Raw genomic sequence first — 23,091 nt, 5'->3', positions numbered from 1 at the left:
AATGTTTCATGTGAAATGAGTTATACAGCATGTAATTAAACTGTGAGGAAGATTCTTATATTGTGTGCTGATTTTAAATGTTACATCTAATGTAACAGAGAAAATTTTTGTGCTTTGAAAAAGGAAAATGAAATCCCTATTACATTGTCTTTAATGCTTTTATTGTATTTTCTCTTGCTCATTTACATTAAATATAAGCTAGTCTTATAAATTATTTCATACAAGTTATTTCAGTCTTTGAATACTTTGTTGCTTTAACTCCAGCAGTATCTGTTTTAAGATGAACAGACCAGTATCATATACACTATTCCAGTTTGCACTGTTGAAGTATGTGTAGTTGCTATAATCATCTCTGTTTACAATTCCTTATGAAAGCTAATCTTCTAATTAAAAAAAAAAAAAACATAATTACGTACCTAGCATAAATTTTCATTCATCTGTCTACATTGACTGTTACTTTCCTGATCTGATGTGTTGATTGTGTTGTCCAGTCATCTTAAAACTCAGCTCCCTCCTAATTTCTGACTTCATGTATGTAAATAATTATGTTGTTATTTATTTTTTAAATCATTTCTGTTTTATTAAATCTATAATTCTTTCTAATATTCTGTAGGAAGTGGACAGTCAGCACCTAGCAGCAGCCTAACTTCTCCAAGCCATGTCAATCTCTCTCCAAATACAGTCCCAGATTTTTCCTACTCAAGCAGTGAGGATGAGTTCTACGATGCTGATGAATTCTACCAGAGCAGTTCCTCGCCAAAGCGATGTATAGAGTAAGTAGCTGAAAGACTGCAGTACCTGCTGAATACAGTTTTTATCTATAAGTGCATGGCTTGTCTACTTTTAGGGGTTAGTTAATCTAAATAAGCAAACAAGTCATACTGGCAAAAAACTGTTTCATGTAACAAGACTAATGCAGACCAAACTTGGGAAACCACCAGCTCAGAAAGAGAATGAATGTGTGAGTTTTGGGTATTTCACACACATTTGTTGCAATATTTGATAAATAAAGATTTTCTATTCRGTGTGAGAAGGATCATTTAAGTAGTTGACTTTTCCCCAAAATCTCTATTTACTATTTTTTTGTTTTTAATTAGAAAATGAATTTTAAGAGGTTGTACATGTTTCAAAGTGGAATTAGAGTCAGCCTTTTTATGCCTTTATCTTATTGACCTAAGGCTGCAGGCTTTCCCAGGCATGAGGCTCCATTCCATTTTAAGTTTTGTGTGAATCAGCATGTAGCATATATGCTAATGTCTGTTGGTGAACTCCTTAGGAAACTGATGCTAATGTACGTCAAATTACAACAACTTGATCTAAACTAGTTTGTTGTGAATCAGGAGAACTTAATATTCTTGTTTAGTTCTTCAGGATCTGCTGCTGTTCTGACTCGCAGCAGCACAGGAAGTAGTCTGAAACGTCCAGATACCACAGAGTCCCTCAATTCTTCCATGTCTAATGGGACAAATGATGCTGGTAAGAGGACTATGTTAACTTTCATTAGGGAGCTCTCTGTTGTTAATCTGTTTGAAAACTATGTTGATAGATGTATGATCATATATATGATATGATACTTGTGGAAAATGGTTTATCTGGTGTTTCTTTACTAATGTAATTTACTAATGTACTAATTCTTTACTAAGAATTGTCAGATTTGAAGACTTAAAAATCTTCCTTTTATGAGTAAGTTTTTTTTGACACCTAATACATAYGCTAAATTAAATTTAGCCAGTGTTTGAAGATTTTGTATCTTTCAGTGAAATAAAATGAAAGCTATCCGGTCTTTTTCTTTAGATCTCTTTGATCCTCCTGATGACAGAGACGACGAYGGGGAAGGAGAATCAGTGGAAGAACATAAGAGTGTTATCATGCACCTCTTGTCACAAGTTAGATTAGGGATGGATCTAACCAAGGTAAGCTTGTCTACTGTTCATTTATGGAAGCTACTCTGAATTCTGTGTAAATCAAWTCAATATTAAAGTAATACTATATACATTTGTTCTGAGAGCTAGCTAAGCTGTAATCTGTGTGACATATTTTGTAATTGGAGTTGTTACTCGGAGGGGGAAAATGAACACAGAATAAATACATCCAACTGTTAAAATCCTGTAGATTGGGGAAGTAGGTTGCTATGGAAAATAGCTATTTGTTCTCTTTGAGCCTGGTCTTTGTTTGTAGACTTGGGATAAGAGGGATGCTGCTGCATGTGCTAGTAATCTTTCTCCAGTCCTTCTGTTTCCTAGAACAAAGATCTACAAGGTCCCAATCTATGGTAACATTCAGTAAGATATCATTAAAATAAGAGGGAATTGAGCATATAATGAAATGCTTTACTTAATTGGGATCATGTTGAGTAAGTTGTTTGTTTATTTTAAAATGCTACATGTGAGATTGGCAGGTATTGAACTGGACACTTCAGAATGTGATTCATGATGCAATGAATAACATTTTGGAGGCATTGATTTTTCTAGATACCTTGATTAAACTTAAGCAACTAATTCCAGATATCATTAGTTTCCTTAAGTGGATGACTTTCTGAACTCTGGTGTGGAACTCATAATGGACAATGAAAAGATGAACTTGAAAATACTTCTGAGGAAGTAGCTAGTAGCTGCCATGTAAATACAGAAGGTTTCTGGCTGTCCTGAATAGTAAGCGATTCAAAATAGGTCTGTTTTAGGGACTCCTGGAATATTCAAAAAGTTACTGATCTCAAGCTGCTAAAAAGCATTGTGTGAGTGGTTCTTGCCTGCATCGCTTTAAAGTCAACTACAACAATMTGTGCTACTTTCAACAGTGGTTTATGCTACACTGAATCAGACTGAGCTGATCCACATGAGTGGATCCTGTGAGTACTGTTGGGGAGGAATAGTGGTAGGGGARAGATTAATCTTCATCTTGATAGAGGTGACTGAAAATTTAGTTTCCATTGGATATATAAGCAAATGTGACTAAATGGACTGAGATTTTGACTATAAATGAAAATTGAAAGTGTAGACACAGAAGAAACTAAATTAGTGTTATTTWGTGTTTTTTATTTATTTATTTATTTAAATCATTTAGTGTTAACACTAAATGATTAGYGTTACTGTAGCAAAGAACAGCTTTTTATAAGCTCAGCCMTACAGCTGAGTGTGCTTTGGGTGTGAGTCATACAGAAGACAAGAGGCAGTTCAGTTTAGACCTCTGGTTATACAGAAGATGCCAACTGACCTGCATATGTCAGAACTCATCGGTAAATTTGAGGACACAGTCGACTTAGAGCCATACAAAGCCTTGGGCAGTTTGTAAGCCATTTATGATTAGCATGTAGAGTTAATATCTTGATTTCTAAAGTTATTTTTCTTTTCCCAGGTGGTTCTTCCAACTTTTATCCTGGAAAGAAGATCACTCTTGGAAATGTATGCTGACTTCTTTGCACATCCGGACTTATTTGTCAGGTATTTGATTTTCAATGTAGAACATTTTAACTGGTTCTGATATTGTTTATGGCCCTTGTGGACTGTTAAAAATAATTTTTGAATAATAATGCTTGGATTTTGATCTAAACTTGAAAGCTAGTCAAAGTAGTCACACAGTAGTTTAGTCAAACTTCTAGCTATTGAAAAAATCTGCTGCATTTGAGGTAAAAATACTTGAAGCATTAGTACGTAAATGTTGATTCCTGTTGGGAAGCAGTGACTTGCTTTATTACATATTGCCTGTCCTTTTTTTCTCTCTTTTGGCCCATGTAGCATTAGCGACCAGAAGGATCCAAAGGAACGAATGGTTCAAGTGGTTAAATGGTACCTCTCAGCTTTTCATGCAGGAAGAAAAGGGTCGGTTGCTAAAAAGCCTTACAATCCCATTTTGGGCGAGATCTTCCGATGTCATTGGGTATTACCAGGCACTGAAGGTGAAGACGATATGGTTAGTTTTCTAGTGTTKTTTTTTTTTCTGGTGCTTAGAATACTTGCAAGTAATTCCCTAAGCTCTATTAATTACTTGACCGGAATGGCTTATGCTATTGACAAAAATGTGGCAATATGTTTAACTGATTTTTTTCCCTTTCTCCTTTTCATTGGGCAGGTGATGTTTAAAGTAGCTTGCATAGCAAAAATTTGAGTAAACAAAAAAACTCAACCAACCAAACAAATCCCAAGAAGCGTTGCTTTCTAATCTGGGAAATCACAAATGATGAATGAAGAGCTCATGTTTTAATCAGTGAGGCACTATTCTTGACCGTATGCTAAAATACTTCATGTAGCCTCGGTGTAGTATGTCCTAACGTGATTGAGAGGTGTATTGTTTTTCCAGTTTAATGAGTGTTTGATGTTGAAGAGGTTTGTCTTTTATCAGAGGTACATTGTGGACCCACGCGAATTTCTAGGTTGAAGTACCACTGCAGTCCCACATCACGCTTCTGGATTAAGTTACTTAAAAATCAGCATTTCTCATCCTGTGTAGTTCAGGACTGATCTCAAGTAAAATGTCTATCTCTCGCTCGTATTTTTTGCGTTTACTATTTGTTTGATTAAATCTTCCTGTTGTTTCTGAGGTGAACATTTGGACTGTGCTGGCAGAAGGACAGTACTATATTGGTGCTTCTGCCACTTCTATGTTTTCCTGTTTTGCCACAGGAAATGAATACATTATATGGTTGTATGATGCACATAATCTGATTATTACTAATATGCATATCAGATTTGCTCAGAAGCAAAAAAGAACTTTTTGCCACCCAATTGCTATTACTTAATAAGAAATTAATTGGATTTATATGTGATTGTTCTGGTTTAACTGGAGTTTCAGTATAATGGACATGTCTGTAAATACAGTTATAATAAAAACAAGAGGACAGAAATTAGAAGCTCTTTAAAAGGCATCATGGGTTCAGAAATAAGGAATTATTCTTTACTCAAATTAGCAAATGGGCAAATATATTAGAACATTTGCAATACATTTTTAGATGCCTATTTTAGATGTGGAAACAGCCTCTTTTAGAAGCATCCACTCACTTGGTGTTTTGAAAGCAACATCAGTGAATGAAAAACCTGTTTATTATCTTGCAGGAACCAGTTTCAGAAGGACCAATTCCTTGGGTCAGTAAAAGCAGTGTAACATTTGTGGCAGAGCAGGTCTCTCATCATCCTCCAAGTAAGTTGACAATACCTCTGCTAATAGAGATGGTATCTCATTTATCTGGATAGGAGCAACAGTAAAGAAAGCTTTTAATTTATTTAACTCTTGGATTTATGTTTTCTGTATRAATTTGAGCTAAAAGCCATTTTCTCTGTAGACTGTTTTCATGAGAAACAGTTTGAAAACTCTGTAGCCGTGTAAGTATCAGGCCCTCTGCAACTTTGCAATATTTCCTGGTTAGAATAATTTGGGGAAAAAAATTATTGATGTCTTGTTAACACTTTTTTCCTTCAGTTTCAGCATTTTATGCAGAGTGTTTTAGCAAGAGGATACAATTCAATGCTCATATATGGACCAAGTCAAAATTCCTAGGAATGTCTATTGGCGTTCATAATATAGGGCAAGGTAAGTGCATGTGAATTTAATAAGGGGAAATTAACTTTCTGCAATTCAAATTTTACAGAAAATATTTCAATTCATTCTCTTAAACATGAGGAACATGTGAATTAATAGATCTAGATTTTACATATCTAGAAACTTCACATTCACCATATAGAAAATTTACACAAAATATGCTTAAATCACTTTGGGCCCAGTTTCTTCGTGAGCACAATTCTCCCAGAAGCTCATCATACTGAGAAGCTAATCATAGAAACTAACCTCTAGAAGATAAGCGTACTCGGCATCTATGAAAAAATAAAGCCCTTCACCTTTCCTTTTCTATGTTACCTCCTTTTCATGAAGTATTTCAAGAGATTGTTATGAAAGGTTTTGTAGAAATTTTGCTGGATGTTTTTAAATCTATTTTTATTTTTCTTTGATAGGGTGTGTCACATGCCTAGATTATGATGAACACTATATTTTGACCTTCCCTAATGGTTATGGAAGGCAAGTAAATACCTGATATTTTCATTTTTAATGCATTGTAATACTTAAATGGTTATTTAACCCTTTAAGTGTTACATATTTATAACCCTTAAATACTTATTTATTATTGCAGATCTATTCTCACTGTACCATGGATTGAACTTGGTGGAGAATGCAGTATTAATTGCTCAAAGACAGGCTATAATGCTTCCATAGTCTTCCACACAAAACCATTTTATGGAGGAAAGAAGCACAGAATTACAGCTGAAATTTTGTAAGCCTCTTTCTTTCTTCAGTTAATCTCACTTCTCTCTGCTTAAATGCTGGCTGTTTTTAAAGAAGTTAATCTTATACACCAGTTTAAAATACTGAAGCAGCTCTCTTCAGTAAACTACTAGCATGTCATTACTGTTCTGCTGCAAATCATTTCCTATTTGTTCATGGTGTATTTTGGTTAGACCCTATGCATATGATCTGTACACAGAATTCAGGGGAGAATCTCATCTTTCTTGGAGGCCTGCTGTAGCAGTAATATAAAGATCAGAAAGCAATGCAGGCAAAAAGCTGTTTATAACCTGGTTTTCAGTCACCTTGTGACGCACCTCATTCTTAAACTAGTGTTTGTGTTCCCCAGTAGTATGGGGAAGAAACTTAAGAGTTCTTCAGACCTTTCAAAGACCTCTAGTTCCTTCTAAATCTGTTTTGAAAGCCTGTTACTATTTAACTGCAGACCTAAGGCAAGGCCTTTCTTACATTGGAACAGCATTTTCTTTAAGGGTTTGTGCAACTTGAACAAATATATGCTTATGATTATCACTTTAAGCCCTTCATATCAAAGACTGTAATGCAACTAGGGTAAAGTTTTGATCCTTTGGGGTCTTTTGCTTCGTGTAATACAAATACAAAATGATTGTTTTTCTCTATTTAGTTCTCCTAATGACAAGAAACCCTTCTGCTCAATTGAAGGAGAATGGAATGGTGTCATGTACGCAAAATACGCAACAGGGGTAAAGCAGTTTTTTGTTTTGTGTTTTTTTTTTTCTTTTCCTTTTTACCAAAAGTGGGAGTTTAAGTAAGTGCTAAATTTTTTTTTATATATACTAACTTTAGTTGTTGGAACTCCTTTGAAGAGTCCCAAAAGATCACAAGAATGCTGAATTCAGGATAAGAGTCTGGATTTACTTTGTTAATTTGTTATTACAGTAACCTGACTCTTCTTATTATAAAAATAGAGAGAATAATATGCTAATGCATTTTCTCACAGCCAGTATACTAGAATAAGAGGGTGCATGCATGTGAAAAGTATATATGAAGAACTGATTCTTTTTATTTTTATTTTTTTTTWAAACCYCTCACTCTCCAGGAGAATGCTGTCTTTATAGATACCAAGAAAATGCCTACAATTAAGAAGAAGGTAAGGAAACTGGAGGACCAAGAAGAACATGAGTCTCGCTGGTAAGAACTTTAGTTAAACCGAAAATTAAGACATTTTTAGTTAGAAAGGACCCAAGTTTATATTAAACGGCTTCACTAACTGGATGCCCTTAACACTATTCATTGCATGGAACTGCCGTGCTCTGCAGTGGGCCCTTGCTGCAGGATAGAACCAGGTTACGAGCAGGTCTGGGTTTTAATGGGGAAGTGAAAACCTGCAGTTCTCTGCAACCTTTTCAGGAGCCCAATATCAGGGAGATCCAGAGAGAGAGCCTCTCTACAAATTGCCCACTTCTGGCAAAAGACACTGCAATTGTGGTTCAATATATATTGTTTTTTATTTCTGTGCTTTTGGTAAGTGAGACCTACCTTAATTCAAACAAGTAGTGATAACTAATAACCAGTAGTATGTTTCTACAACCTCCTAGCACTGTTTGCTTCCATAAAGCAGTCTCTTTTCCATTCAAATTTCTTTTTTTTAAGCTTGTGGAAAGATGTAACATATAACTTAAAAATCAGAGACATTGATGCAGCTACAGCAGCAAAGCACAGGCTTGAAGAAAGACAAAGAGCTGAAGCCAGAGCCAGAAAGGAGAGTGAGACCTCGTGGGAGACAAGGGTGAGCTTTATTCAAACATTGCCAGTGTTCTCTGACCGGTAGCATTTTACTGTTCCTTTCCAAGTTAGTCATAAAAAGCTTACATTTGATTATTACCCTCCTTTTATTTTCTAGTTATTCCATGAAGATGGAGAATGTTGGGTTTATGATGAGCCACTATTGAAACGACTTGCTGCCAGTAAACATTAAGTGGGTTATAAAAACTGAAAACGTTCAAGCCTTGGCTTAGCGAAGTTTACATCTGATACCAAGATAGTCATCAGTTATCATGTATGTAACTTCTGGAGAACCTGTCCCCTCCGATTACAGTGGTTCCTATCTCAGGGATACTGGACTTACTGATGCAGATAAGCAATTATATAAAACAGAAAACGTCTTGGCTCTGCAGTATTGGACTTTGCTGTAACAGTAGTATATTCAGGCTTCAAAGGCAGGCTGCTGGAGCCCTTTTATTAATGCTTCTAAAGCATGGAAAATCTGGGCTGTGAAGTATACACTTTGTATAACCACTGTGAAGGCCATGACATTTGGTATCAGTTGCATAATATTCCTGGGTCCTACATATTTAAACAACAACAAGTCATTTAAATCTAGCTAATGTTTGCAATGTGTAAATATGAGGATTCCTTTGATGGGATGGTTTGTTAGAAAATGCTACATAAATGTTATCTTCCACCTGTATGATAATCAAATCTTTTGGCATTTCAGTGTCTTGCCCAAAATAACTTTGTTATTTTATTTTAGAGATTAAAATGTAACCACAGATAATTCTACTCAATGCATCTTAAAGCTTCATAAAATAGATTTTTCAAACTTCTCTTATGGACTTTTATTTATTTCATAATAAACCTTTGCAGCTAAGTGCTGATCATTTGCTTTACGTGAAATGTATTAGTACAAAATTTTACAGTGGAATCCTTGTTAGCTAAACCTAGTTCTTAGTTAAACTTTAGCTAGTAGTTAATAAACTAGCAAAAGGAACAGAATTTGCACCACTCACAGCAGAATTTTTCTGGAAACTTATGTCTGGCCTTAATTCTAATGACTAGCTAAAGCTATAGGAACCTTTTGTGTTTCTGTGATTTAGCCTGAAATTAAATAATGTTTGAGAAAGCAGCTTATAGGTAGCAATCAAACTATTTTTCCTTCCACAGTTTAAGTAAGTCTGTCATTAATTTGATTTAAATTCAGTTTTGTCTACTTTGCAGATATGTAAAAACTAAAAAAGCAGTCTAAGATTGAAGCCTTAAAGTTTGGTTTTGTTTTCTTCTCCACATGCACTTTTAATTCCTCCAGGGGGACTGCAGAATATTTTCTTTGAGGAAATGTAACTTCTGTTAAGCAATTGCCATAGCACTGTAGRAATGATGCAAATGACAGGCAGCCTCCACCTTCAAACAGCGGGAGAGGAATGCACAGTGTCTTTCTAGTGAAAGAGAAAACAACCCTCCCCTCTCTGCAGCTGGAAGTCAGCGCTGTGCCTGTTCTTAACAAACTTGGACATTAATGAGAGAGGCTGGCTGGAAACCTCTTGAGGGAAGCTACCTCCGTACCTGAATGGACTTCCTCATCTCGGCTACCACTGCAGCTTTGTTAATAAAAAAGTTTTGCAACGGTTAAGTTGTAAAAAGCACCTGTATTACACATCACTGCAGGGCAAGATGTCATTTTTATTTTAATATTTTATGGTAAGGGAGAACATTCAGAGTTGATGTGTAAGCCTTGATGTCCTTGATGGAAGTAACATTAGTCATCAAGGAGGATGGGGGTAAGAAAGTAAGATGAGGTATTTCACCAGATGAAGAATTCTGTACTTCTGAGACAGCCGTAACCTCTGAGTCTCCTTCATATTTTCCAAATCCAACCACCTGGAAAGGTTACCAAAAAAGAAAATTGACTCTTCACTTTTAGATCTCTTTCAGTGCTCATCTGCCCTAAAAATTAAATACAGATACTTAAATGCAATCTAATTGACAACATGGAACTGCCAGGCAACACTCACGTGTACACTCAGCACTTTCTTTTCTCTGCTTCTGTGAGCTTGGAACCAGGTGACCAGGTCTGATTTAGTAACAGACTTCAAAGCTTCGATCTAAAACCCACAAACATCAGGGATGAGGTGTAAATAGCACAGTGATGGATCAGTCATTTTAAACAAAATAGCATCTCTATGAACTACATCTCATCAGCTAAAACAACCACCTTTAAGAGTAACATGTATTTTTAGGGTCAGTGTATCACTCTAATAGGGGAGTTTATTCTATTTATACTTTGCCTTTAAAGCATGGCTGCAAAAAAATTAAGTGYCCATGTTCCATTTGGCCTTATTAAGAAAAAAAAAAATTAGATTACTTGTACTTTGAAAGTAATTCATAACTACCTCACGGGCAAGYCTGTCAAAGAGATACTGCTGTGTCACAACTTCATTCCAGTTTCTATCTACTTCCTCTCCAAGATGGGAGTCTTCACATTCTTTAAGCTTTATTAAAGCTGTAACCTACATTTGAGAGAAAACAAAACAACTGGTTTCAAAGGGTTTAAAGTACCTCAATTTACAATCTATCTATTGTGTTCAGTGATACCACAAGAAATCCTAAGTTACATTAAACAAGGCAGTTAATTGTTTTCAGACTTTTAACTGTAAATTTCCAGAAGAGAAGTGTCAACAGAATGAATGCAGAGAGGGAGAAGCAGGATTCAAAAATGAGTCCTTTGTTCAGAAAGCCTCAGAAATAAACCAGAGAYGTGCAACCCCATCCTCCAGTTTGGATATCGTTTAGCAGTTAAGGGAAGAGCTTTTTTAAGATCAACTTTTACCTGGGTGCTAAAAGCTTCTTCGGTTAAATGCTTGATTTTCTCTTCAAAGCAAGAAAGAAACTCCTCTATTTTCTTGTCAACCAATTCAGAACTAAAARAGAGTTAGTTAAATCATCTCAGGAGAGAAGAAAAAAAAAAACCACTAACATGTAAAGTAGCCAAACAACACTCAATTAAACGAAGACGGAATGCTTGGGATGCTGCCCATTCTCTGTCATCGCAYACCTGTAACCACCAGCTGTTCTATTTCCTGGGTATCAAACCAGTGCTCTAGCTCAAGTACTGGTCAAACAGAAGGACTCCTCTGTAGAACCAGTGAGGGTTGTATAAACCCCCGAAGAGGCATTAGCTGCTGTGATGTTAAACCCATCAGGGAACCCAGGCTGCGGTAAACTAAACATAGCCATGTTGGCTACAGCGTGCTGCAGCAGGGCTGCACTTTAAATTTCAACTTGGAGCTCTGCACATCGATGGTTAAATTCTAATCACTTAGAAAAGAAAGAAAACGAGTACGTGACGTGATGGCGTGTGACACCTTTGAAATATTAAACCTTCATAGATGAGACAGACCTCAATACTGGAAGTGTCATTCAAATGTAAAAATCAGCAGCAGCAGTACTCTGGGCTAATTAAACTTTTACTAACAGAGAAGCTGCAAATATTTCATATATCTGTTTTAACTTTGACAGGTCWTTCCCCTAGTACAGGTCATTGGAAGAAATACCTGTAGTTAGCCCCAGCTTTAAACAAAAACATAATAGCAGTCTGGCTGCTGAAACTGGGTCAGAAGAGAAGCTATGTAGTGTTCTCTCCTGGGAGAGTAAGTTAAAGGGCAGTGTGATATTTTACTTAATCTCTGAATTACTTATCTCTATTCAAGTTAGGACCACAGCAGTTTCAGAAGCTTAAGGCTTTTGCTTTTGTTTCAGTCCCTATGTCAGCAATGTTACAAGCTAACACAAGAGCTGCTGCTTTCACATTCAATTTGGGATCACATACAACTCCCCTCGTTGAATAAAAGTTGCAGGCCTGAAGCAGGTGAATGTTACCGCATCTAACTCGTACGTGAGAGCAGGTGCACATAAAAGCAACCTAAAGTCAGCTGTGACCCATTCTACTAAAACAAAGAAAAAAATTAAATGAACGTCACTCAGTAATTATTCTTCAGCTAGATGCTGCGTAAGTACATTACTTAAACAAAATACGGCATGTAATATGGTCACATAGTACACCTCACTATATCCAGTGAGTCTTAGATGCTTACTACCTAATACGTGCATCACCCACTGACCACCTTGTTACACATCACTCTTCCAGAAAGCAGTTGACACCGGCGCTCTGCACCGTGGTCTTTGCGTTCGGTCTGCAGCTGCAACAGGTGCCATTTAGAGCATCCCTTTGCACAGCACAACGTGATGAACTTAAACATTCACCAGCCCCCTGGCTGCCCCACGGCTCTTGACCACAACRGTCTTCTGGACCCTATGAGCCAGTTTCAATTTCTTTTGTGTTCCCACAGCTACATGGGGTGTCATGGTCAATGCTCCTCACAGTGACGCGCTAAGAAAAGATTGGGGGCCACCGTGCAGCCTAAAGCCTGCGAGATCGCTCTGATTAACCGCTGAGGAGGTGGATCCTGCGCGCGCCTGGCCCTGMAGCCTGGTTGCCCTGAACGAAGCTGGCCCGGCTCCGTGAGCCGCCTCCAGCCAAGCCTGCAGGGCCCCGCGGTGCTGGTGTCGCAGCCCCGGCTGGACACGGGGCAGAGGCCCCGCTGCCCTCACCGGACGCGAGCACGGGCAGCCCTGAGGCGCCTGACCGCTGTGGCGAGGCTGGAAACATCAACCACCAAGCACTTACTTGTACTTAGTTGCCTGCGTTGCTACAGTGACGGAGAATCCAAGAATGCCGGAAGTATTCCTGCAGGTGGGGTACACATGGTAGCTTAAAGCAAAGGGAGACAAAAAAGTCATTCCACAAGCACAAAAATTCTCCCCTACAAGTTAGAATAGTACTGGCACTTTTTACAAAATAATCTCAGTTATAAAGCCTCAAAATACTCTTTATTCCTACTATTGCCTCCACCAAAGCACTTCAATGTTTTCTCATTTTTAGGAAATCCTTTTAAGCCTCCCAAAGTATTTGTGTTTGTTAATTCCTGCAAACCAGTTCAAACAGAAAGTGATAGACCTGCAGCTGTGGAAAGCTTGTTTCAGGTTCTTGGAATAGAGGACGCCTCTGATGGAGTCTTCCACGATGGAAATGAAAACAGGCATGAGCACATGGAATGGAAAACTATTTGGGAAGCGGAAGGAACGACTTTCTGCTCACTAATTCCAAGTTAGCTTACTGGTAATAAATACAAATTTTTTTTAGGAATCTAGAGCAACGAGGCTGAAGTTTGTGTTGAAGGGTGCTCTTGGTTTGATGTGTAATGCTGCTGGTTCAGTTACAGTAAGTCAGGAATTAGCCCTGTGCAGGAAGAGGCTTCCAAAGTAAAAATACTAGGGAATGGCAAAAGCAGGTAGATAGGAGCTATGCTGATACCAYGGACTCACCCAAGGGTTTGCTTGGTTCTCAGGAAGTCAAAGCAAGGCTCTTCCATGTGCATCTGGAACAGAGTACAAGTGAGTTACAGAAGCAGCGATGCTCCTCTGTAGCCACCCCTGACTGCAACATCGGGTAAAAACGAACTGCTGCCTTTCCAGGCACCTGCTTTCCCCACTGAATTAGGAAAGGCTGCAACGTTGCCCTCCATAGCTTCCATCACTCCAGCAGTCTGGGTGTCCTGTCCCAACCACTCAGAGTCTAATCGGGGCGAGCAACACTCCCACCRTCGTGTCATTTAGCCCCACGGCCTTAACTTAGCTCCAGGCGCTGTTTTCAGGGAGGACACTTTCCCGGGTTACGACTACTAAAAACGCCTGCTTGAAAAAGACACAAACACCAACCAACTTACCACAAGCAGCTCCATAAGGGTATATTCCCTTAAGTTTCTGGCACCTGACTAAAAAGAAAATGGAGAAGAATTTAGGGTGATTTCATGGAGTTAAGTGCGACAGTACAGTCCAGATCAAGGTGGCAGCTGTGACATACAAACCTCAGTGCGGAATGCAGCATTAAGGACATGACAGTTCACGACAGGAACAGTTGAAAACCTTTTGGCTTCTGTAGAAGCATGAAAATGGCTTTTGAAGCAGAAGAATGGGGTTTCACCCAGGACCATAAGCTCAGTGGTAGGAAAACTAGGAAATAACTAAGGCAACAAAACCCAGCTGCTACTGCTAGCACAGGCAGGGAAGGGAAGATGCCAGTTTGGAAAGGGAGGAGACAGGCGTGACGACCCATTCCTGCACGCCCACGTAGGAAACACCACGTGCTTTGAGAGCCCASCAGGGTTTTAGCCACTGAGGCCAAACGGATGCATTTGTGCCAGTTTTCACCACACACTGTAAAATCCCTGTTCCGAGCCTGGCCCTCAAGACTGTGACGTAAATACAAGTACAGCACCAGCAGGTATCAGCGGGAATAAACTTGTACAGACAAAGCTAACACGTTACCTGGTAATAAACTGTCACTTCAGAGTTGGCATCACCTTTGTTGAGAGTTTTCACCTTACAGAGGAGGTGTGCGTTTGGCAGATCCACCACCCGGAACTGAACGGGGCAGGGATGGGCCAGAGGAGCGAACTGCAGCTTTCTGAAAGAAGCACAAACAGCGAAGTGTCAACCTCTTGCTCACAGCTTGGCCAAAAACAACACAGCACCCYAGACGTTCACACGCCCAGACTGACRTTGTTCTGGTATTGGGAAGAGGAAAATAATGTTCTGCTTAAGCTGCCATGATGAATCACYACCTCCAGGGAACACCGGCAGCACCGTATCCAGGATGGGAGAAAACAATTTCTGYACTGCACCCACCCTGAGGCCTTCCTCCAAATAAAGAATCTTAACTTGTTTTTAGTTACCCGGTGAGAACTGTGCTGGAGTCAGAGATACTCACTGAACAACGTAATTCAGAAAATCCTTGGCTTCCTAGGACAGAAAGCACAAACATAAGTTTTAGTTAGAAGAGAATTAGCTCCAATTCACAGGCACACGTTACAGTGCATCGCTTGAGAAAGTGATCTCCAAGCAGAGCACAGCCACGTTTTGGCACGCCACCTATGTCCCGCCGCCTCCCCGAGGACTCGMCCTCTCCCAGGTCCCCCGGGGGACACCTCCACCCTATGCTGCAAAGCAGAGCAGAAGTCTCCAATCAGCTTCTTGCACTTTAATTTCCCAGCAGGGAGAGTGCAAAAATAGGAGAAAAGCTTCAGCCATCACAGCAGCGAGGGATGCACGTGGGAGGCCCCYGTCCTGCACATGAAGTTGGAGTTCTGGGAAGAAGATTCCCGAGCTTGTGGAGTGAACGGAACAAGCAAGTGAAAGATGAAAACTAACGTAGGARTGACAGGCTCACAAACACTTAGCAGCAACAGTACAAACATTTTGAACGAAGATTTTTCAACAAATCATGATTAAACTCTCAGGCCGTCTTCTGTCCTGTAGCCCAAGAGGGTACAGCTGACATTGCAAGAACCTGAGCTCCAATAAGACATCACCAAGTTTCCCTTAGGAGGCTTTAAACAGTTTGAGGACAAATGCTGCCAGTTAAGACAAACTTCTTAGGATATATCACATTTGCAGGAGGCTCCTCTCCCTAGCCATACGTATGCACTCATGATGCTGGATTCGTGGGGCTAAGCCCTGTTACAACCCTATTTTAAACAGCTTCGTAGGATTGTGTGTGACCTAATCCCAGGGTAGAAGTCTTCAACAGATACTGCAGGTGTTTAATGAGATCAAAGACGACAGACCTTCAGTGAGGTTTACTCAAACCATGCTGGCAATCAACATCCCAGATTAAGATGTAGTTCAAGGGAAGCCTCCCTCTGTAGCACCACCATCAAAAGTTGACAATATCAAATAAATCGATATATCAAACAATATCAAAAATGGTAGCCACAGTGGAAACAGGCTACAGGCATATTTCCACCACATTTTCCCCTCTCTGCAGTTCACATCCAAATTCCTGAAGAAAACCTGTCTTCAGATGGGCAGTTAAGGGCTCCCCAGTGACCCATCCACACTAGTGCTCCTGAGCAGTTAGTGGTGAAGCTGCCCAGCACCAGTGAGCCTCCAGTTTGCTGGCACCAAAGAGGCAGCAGCTGGCAGGTCAGCGTCAGAGTTGTGGCAACTGCACTTAAGCACGTTTTAAGTCCGAGGTTCAGTAAGGGTCAGCTGCTGAAGCGGTACTTACTTTGCTTGTGAAGTTTCCTTGCACAAGACCCTCCACGAAGAGCTGCGATTTGAAAGCCTTAACAAAGGATGAGAGAGACTCGATGGAAAGGCCGTTCATCAGCGTCTCGTACTTATCTATCATGGACCACCTGCCATATTCTAAAATCAGAAGACGCACATCCCTGCAGCGCGAGAAGGAAAACAAAATCACAAACTGTCAAGAGCCGTTTCACATAAAAGATCCCATGTCTGATTCAGGAATGTACTGGAGACAGGGAGATGGTAGCCAGAAGCGTTTCTATGGGCTCATTGCCCTCCCTACGCACCCACCGCTGGCGGCAGCTAGCTGGATCTCCCATCTGACCCCCACGTTTGATACCCTGGTTGCAGAGCCACTCGAGCTCTCTAAGGCACAAGCTAACCTGGAAGAGCCTCCACGAGCACCTGAGCTCTCCGGTTCAACCTCAACACTTAGGGTGCCGCCACCGTTTGCCCTCCCACAGAAACTCACTTGGCCAAGGTCTCAGGTTTGATGAGGATGTTGAAGTATGTCTTCTTCAGCTGCTCTGTTATCATTTCAAAAACTGCTGGAGTAAAGCTGAAGTCAGACAAGTGATCAATGATGAGCTGAAATAGAAGCTGGAAAGAAAACAGTTTCAAGTCATTTTTGGAAAAGATGACCAGTCTAAACCGAATTTTATAYAAAGAAAGAAATCCCTATTTATCAACATAAAAAAGACACAGACTATTACTAAAGCACATTCCTCAATTCTCTCAGACATTCTTCCCTAGACAATTACATACCAAATTACAGTCAGTTTCAAGAGGACAGTATTTTAAAAAAGTGAACGACATAATTTCAATACCCTAAATAAGCAGAGAAGGTTTGGCATTCTGTTGAAACAAACCTGGCCTATACTGTCAACGCTTCTGTACTGGATATTTCAGCTTTTCCTGTTACAGCTGAGCTTTACGACAGAGCAGTATCTGTGATTAAAAAGGGGGCAGGCTATTTGCATCTCTGGCTTTTTCTGTTCAATCTCACAATAACAGGTCTGATAGATGACTGACAGTTTTGTTAAAGACTCCAGCCAAGCCCTTGCAATGAAGGGCTAAGGAAGCTGGGCTTCGCCTCTCCGCGGAGAGTTACGCTCCAGCCCCTACGTGCCCTCCACCTGGGCCTGCCATGTCTCGCCYGGCCGGCAGCACGGGAAGGGGAGCAGGTGTCCTCCCGCTCTCATAGCTTTCACCAACTCAGCAAAAAAACCCTGCATCCAAAATGAGCATGTTTGGAAGTTGCATCTCCCAAATCAAATTGTAAACAGAACTATTTTTGAGGTACATTTCTTAGGACAACGTGCAAATAGCGTTAGCTTATAGATAGATGGGTTTTAACATGCTGAAGGAACATGGGAGACTCGCAGCCCCGTTTAAAGGTAAAGCTGTTAGAGTTAATGGAAGTWCAGGCATTACCTGAAGGAAGGCAGCCAGCCAAAGGTCAGTAATTTGAGCTTGTAAAAGCGAATAAAACTGTATCTTTATAACTTTACGTATTTTTTAACCACATGAAAAAGTGTTTTCTGTATTTCCCTATATCTGAACATATATTCAGTGATAGAAATTTTCCGATTAAAAATACCTCATCTAAACAGTGAAAACTCCAGCCAAGAGAGTTTTCTAAGTCATTCTAATGATACAGAAACTGAATTTTCTAGGCAGCTCAGACAAGCAGCTCAACTACTGCTAGCAGAAAAGCAGCACGCACATGTTCTTAGCAGAGCAGCAGTACTTACAGGTAGTTTATGATTGAATCCTTTCACTCGAACAACTAAGCCATGTTCTCCAGCTACTAGCTTGTATTCCAATTGAGCAACGTCTGCTTCGTAAGCTGGTTCAGCAAGATTGTGGGAAAGGATGTTTACAAATGTATCAAACAATACTATGCTGCATGGAGAAGGGAGTGAAGAGTCAAAAAAAAAAAAAAAGGATGGAATAGGAGAGAGAGAAAAAAAATTCAAGGCCAATGAGTTTGATGGTACACATGAGAAGTTCTCCAACAGAAATGAATACTTCAGTAAAATCATATTCAAAACCAATTTTCACAAAACCTAGAAATMCAGAATGCAAACTTCACTTCACTGAGAAAGCACACAAGGCTAGTTAAAAATTACTTTGACGTTAAACTATCCTTTGCACTGAATAAGATTCCAACTTCACATGGTTTAAGATTTTTCAAAAAGCAGGAATCGTAACATGTCAATGCTCAAAATAGTGCATAGTCACACAGAAAATAAGATTTTTATACTTTGTTTAAAGGAATGTGGGACTCCCTCAGTTTTATTTGAAGAAGCTTCTGCTATCCTGAAGATTTGAGTAATGAGACTGCTATTTATCTACTGAGCTATAATAAGAATTGAAATAAAAATAAGCTACAGAGAATGAGGCTGCAAAGTGGGAACTGCACTCTGGTACTTCCAGATTTTTGTTATTGCCGAGACTCCGGTTCAGCATGCAAACCAACAAAGTCCTGATGAAAACATTTATAAAAGCATTCCCAAAGCATTCCTTGTGCAGGTCTCAGCACAATTACAATAAAACCATTATGAAATTTGTTACAAATGACAGCACTAGCCTAAGATTAGCAGAAGGGCTGCATGTRCAGAACTTCAGTCTTGAGGCGCATAACAAACAGCTGGTTCCAAAAGCTGTTGATAGTCTCTTCACCTGCTCCCACGCTGCTGGGWTTGCATATGGCTGCGGACTGCTCTTTTTCCTTACTTGAGCACTTCCTCCTGGTATGTGCACTGCTGCTCTTAACATTAATGTGCCGAAATCTGCACTGGGGAATGACACACCATGCTACTTGCGTATGTCTGTCTGCTATAGTACTGCTCTCCTGAAAACCATCCTCATCCAGCTACAGATAAAACCACTACAGAAGTGTAAGAACATGAGGAAAAGCAGCCTGAATTTATTCCACTTTAAAATTAATCTTTTTCTGTACTTTTTAGCTACACATGAGAGTTCARTTACTCTGCCAGATAAGCACAAATAACATAATCCTTACTTCTCTGCAGACTGCTGTATCAATGGAGAGATCAGATGAAAACGAACATAAGCTGGTAARGAGAAAAAGACTTAAATGAGCAATTGTACAAAAAGTGGCAGCTTTCCAAATCCAAATATATTTCTATCAGGTTATTCTTTGGTCATGATTTGAAGATGACATGACCACGACCAAAGAAAATGGTCATTCAGCTACAAACATATATTTTTACTTATATGAACTCATCACCAAATGTCTTCTCACTTTCAGCCTCAAATCCTCCCTTAAAAATATCAAATATTAGAAAAATAAAGCTGTGCTTTGTAAAATATTAACTCACATGATGGGACCAATATAAAGAAAGGAGAGTTCTAAGAAAATCCCACAAAATGTCTGTTTACCAGACCCAAACAACTGTGACATTCTGCTTGAAAACAGCAAGATGTTTTCCACACTCATCTCAATTCCAGGTCGCATTTTTCTCTTTCAGTGGAAGAGATTGTAGTTTTTCTAACTAAACATGCATCTTCATTCTCAAGCCTTGGTCCCAGTCACATATTCTGTCTGCCAAACTTCCAGAAGTCAGTATTTTTCAGTAATTTTAACATGAGGTATCAGCAGATACAGAGTAGTTTACCTGCTTCTCTTCTATCCTGGCTGATAAATATATCAAAAAGACTATGGAAGAGCTGATAGTAAGAACTGATTTTAAATGCTGAGCACTGTTACGGGTTACTGCCCTTCAAAAAAATTCCAGCYGTTAAAAATAGGGATTTCCTGCAAGGAAAGCCCTAAGAATCTGGGTGCATTACTGGTAGAGCTGCAATTCCAAACAGTGCTCAGATGAGATGCACAAATTTTGCATGACTGTGTAGCTTGTCCCACACTATGAAAAAGGCAATATCCCTTCCTCCTCTGATGTACAATTTACATTAGAAATGGCAAATCTCGGGGTTACCAAAAAAYGAAAATGCAATTTTACCGTGACCCRAAGCTTGYAAGTCACAGCTGAATCTCAGAACTATCTTTTCACGCCATGGGAACATGTATGTGCAGTGCTGTGCATAAGGGGAACCCAATTCACAGCTGGGAGTGGTCATATTTCTAGACARCATCTAAGTAAGCTGGCATCTCGATTTTTATAAACTGCCTAAACCAAAAATCTTCCATAGCATTGAACAGCTGCACATCCTTATACCCAGACTAAGACAAACCAGAGCCAGGACTGGCAGAAAATCCCTAGACAAACAAGTTCCTGAACGATCGAGGGGAAAAAAGAAAAGCAAACAGATTACAGCTACTAAGACAAAAGTCTGAACACACCTTTCTCGTAGTTAGTCAAAAAGGAGGGTTATACGTGAAATGGCAGGTAAAGCAGCACTCTCACATGAAACACAAGAGGCAAAAAGTAGCAACAAGCCCTGCAGATTACCAGAGTTACTCAAGTGCCCATTGCTTCAGAGATTTTTTTTCCTTGCAGTTTGTGAAGTAAAATGGAAGCCATTTACCTTTGGGGATTTTGAATTTATCATCCTTCCTGTACCAGAGACAGCCTTGTTGTGTGCTTAACGTTTTGACTGGATATTCTGTCTCAGGGCAGTCAGCAACTTTCAAAGCAAAGTCAGTGGCTAACAAAAGAGCAAAAAAAAGGAAGTTACTGCATTTCACGGCCACATGAAATGGTCTTAGACATAGGTCTTAGAAGTCATGCAGAGGGTTAAGCAAATAAAGTTCCCCTTCTCAAGTGATAGTTCTCACTGACTGTGTGAGGCCTGCTCTCTTATGATTATCCGATTTATAAACTTGCATCTTAGTCAATTCTCAAACTTATAAATAAAAGAGCATTAAATAAAATGTAGGTGAACATAGTTCACATATTTTTTAATTTACAAAAAAAAGTTTATGTTTGGATGGAAATAAAAAGTGTGTCAAAATCTGAGCAAATTCTCAAATAAATTATTGAGGGAAGATTTCATTCATGTTCAGGTGCCTTACCTATGTATTTGTTTTCTTCTGGAAGGTGTAAATCYTGATTTAACTCAAAGTCACTGGCCCATAAGTCACTCCAGTATTTGTCAATATCTATTAAAAAACATGGAATGCATTTTGTTCAACAGGAAGATATTATTCTACTCTCTAGAACATTTGCTTTATCTGTTAGCTTCTATCTCCACAAACATTTGCAGGACAATAGAGTTTCTTTATGTCATCTGGTTCACCATAGCTCTGTCTACATCCCTTCCTAAAGCTCTCTTAGCACAGGACCAAAGCAGCCCTGTTTAAAAGCAAATCAGGCCCGCGTGCGTTCGCAGTCCAGCTAACCAACACGCCTCGTCCTTCACCGTGGTGTTTGTTCCTCTGTTCCGTACTTGAGCAGCCACCAAGAGGAGGGCTCACCACAGTCCCTCCCTCCTAAAACACACACTGTTGCATTTTGTGCTGTCACCCTTTTAATAGCCCTAGCGCATAAATCAGACATTCTCTTAAGTTTCTCCTGCTGTCTTACTTTCCACACTGTACTGTGTTCCAAACCACTTCTCTTTTAGATGACACTGGCCCTCGTTGGCAGCAGATAGCAAAACAAGGTTGGCTCTCTGAGGTGTGAGCTGGTTAAGGGCATCAGCAATGATCTGCAAGTTCAAGATAATGCTTCAGTTCAAATGCAACTCTGGCTCTGCCTGACCCTGCTAAGAGTTCTTAATCTGAACACATGAAGAACAAGACATTATAAGCTTAAAGAGAGATTTGGTTTCTCAATAAAGCAAGTGTGATCCAATTAATGCAAAAAATGTGCCCCAGTATGCCTACGTTTTCCCTTCACCAAAACATACAATTAGAGTTCAAAGAATATTTACCTCAGGCTTGTATTCAAAGAGGAGCTGGTCTCCTGTCAAAAAATCCTCCTTCTGAAACAACTGCATGTTCTCACAAAGGCTTTCCACGTAGTCAACTGGATCTGTCTGTAAATAATTAAATAATTTTTTTTTTTTTTTTTTTTTTTACATAATCAGGAAAGTAGAATACCAACTTTGTGCAGACAAGAGCTTGAGTGGTCAGCTATGTGAGCATGGGTTGCAAGCTGTTTGTTACTGCATTTAGTTTTAGTTATTAAACCAAATATATTTCATAACCCTATCTAATGCTCAGGACTCCTCTGAGAATCCTGAAACACCAGAGACATCATCTTTACAGAAGAAACAGCCTTTAGCATGTGCTTATAGTCATTAAATCTGCCAAGTTAAAATGCCAGTAGAATGAGCTCCTTGCCTCTGGGGAAGGCAAGTGAGCCCAGCAATTCAGGATCTAAAGTGATCTGGAACCTAGAAAAAGCTGAGGAGCTGTATGGGCACCTCTCTGATTCTGCTCCGCCCCCAGGTTCTCTGGGATGATGTGCATCCGGAGAAGGAAAGCATCCTCCTATTTGGACATGAAAGTACAGACTGTCTTTTAGCTGTGTAAGACTCAGCCTCAACATTATCAAGTGGCCAGAAAGGCAGGAGTCTTAATAGTCGGTGTTTCCTCAGTGTGAACTGTATTTTCTGTACCCTACCTGACTTGATACGGGGAAGTAAGTATTGTATTAGAGCAGTGAAGTTTTGGGAGCATAAAAGTTTAGCTTGGAGTATCAAAAAGAATCAAGATGACTAATGCGAAGCTTTCAGTACTACAGAGCTTCATCTTGATGARGTCAAAATTCAAATAGGACAACCTCCTTTGCAGTGATCAGAGATCRAACGTAAAAGTGTGTGTAGGACAACAGATGGTCTTGCTATGTCCGACATTAAATAGCCAGCCTTTAGAGATATTAAGTTTTAGCTGTTCTCTACTGTTCATGGGGAAAGCTTTTGTTAGGAGATGCTAGTTAGTTCCAATTTTATAATAGCTGCATTTTGCTAATGAATTCATAGAAG

The 23,091-nt window shown here is 39.6% G+C and overlaps 2 protein-coding genes across 4 annotated transcripts in view; one reads left to right on the top strand and one right to left on the bottom strand.

The window, feature by feature from the left end:
• OSBPL9 (oxysterol binding protein like 9) overlaps positions 1-8,855 on the top strand; it is a 57,368-nt gene extending 48,513 nt beyond the window's left edge. For all 3 annotated transcript variants that reach the window (XM_085308042.1, XM_085308040.1, XM_085308039.1), the window contains 13 exons: positions 614-773; positions 1,364-1,476; positions 1,795-1,913; positions 3,355-3,440; positions 3,735-3,909; positions 5,049-5,133; positions 5,413-5,523; positions 5,943-6,006; positions 6,119-6,259; positions 6,914-6,992; positions 7,349-7,440; positions 7,903-8,038; positions 8,153-8,855. In XM_085308042.1, coding sequence (XP_085164168.1) covers positions 614-773; positions 1,364-1,476; positions 1,795-1,913; positions 3,355-3,440; positions 3,735-3,909; positions 5,049-5,133; positions 5,413-5,523; positions 5,943-6,006; positions 6,119-6,259; positions 6,914-6,992; positions 7,349-7,440; positions 7,903-8,038; positions 8,153-8,227 — 1,436 coding nt within the window. In that variant the 3' untranslated portion in view covers positions 8,228-8,855. The remainder of the gene's footprint in view (positions 1-613; positions 774-1,363; positions 1,477-1,794; positions 1,914-3,354; positions 3,441-3,734; positions 3,910-5,048; positions 5,134-5,412; positions 5,524-5,942; positions 6,007-6,118; positions 6,260-6,913; positions 6,993-7,348; positions 7,441-7,902; positions 8,039-8,152) is intronic.
• Positions 8,856-9,688: 833 nt separating this feature from the next.
• NRDC (nardilysin convertase) overlaps positions 9,689-23,091 on the bottom strand; it is a 30,224-nt gene continuing 16,821 nt past the window's right edge. The window contains exons 15-31 of the mRNA XM_085308038.1: positions 22,036-22,140; positions 21,687-21,810; positions 21,176-21,262; positions 20,689-20,808; positions 19,202-19,253; positions 17,928-18,078; positions 16,646-16,773; positions 16,154-16,316; positions 14,855-14,886; positions 14,413-14,551; positions 13,812-13,859; positions 13,411-13,463; positions 12,713-12,796; positions 10,856-10,946; positions 10,419-10,535; positions 10,041-10,130; positions 9,689-9,906 (exon numbers count right to left, since the gene is read on the bottom strand). Coding sequence (XP_085164164.1) covers positions 9,709-9,906; positions 10,041-10,130; positions 10,419-10,535; positions 10,856-10,946; positions 12,713-12,796; positions 13,411-13,463; positions 13,812-13,859; positions 14,413-14,551; positions 14,855-14,886; positions 16,154-16,316; positions 16,646-16,773; positions 17,928-18,078; positions 19,202-19,253; positions 20,689-20,808; positions 21,176-21,262; positions 21,687-21,810; positions 22,036-22,140 — 1,782 coding nt within the window. The 3' untranslated portion in view covers positions 9,689-9,708. The remainder of the gene's footprint in view (positions 9,907-10,040; positions 10,131-10,418; positions 10,536-10,855; positions 10,947-12,712; positions 12,797-13,410; positions 13,464-13,811; positions 13,860-14,412; positions 14,552-14,854; positions 14,887-16,153; positions 16,317-16,645; positions 16,774-17,927; positions 18,079-19,201; positions 19,254-20,688; positions 20,809-21,175; positions 21,263-21,686; positions 21,811-22,035; positions 22,141-23,091) is intronic.

Source organism: Rhea americana, unplaced genomic scaffold (genome assembly GCF_003343005.1).
Source record: "Rhea americana isolate MKP2758 unplaced genomic scaffold, rheAme1 scaffold_27, whole genome shotgun sequence".
Taxonomy (NCBI): Eukaryota; Metazoa; Chordata; class Aves; order Rheiformes; family Rheidae; genus Rhea; species Rhea americana.
The sequence above is the reverse complement of the archived record's forward strand: the minus strand, read 5'-3'. Positions and strand labels throughout refer to the sequence as shown.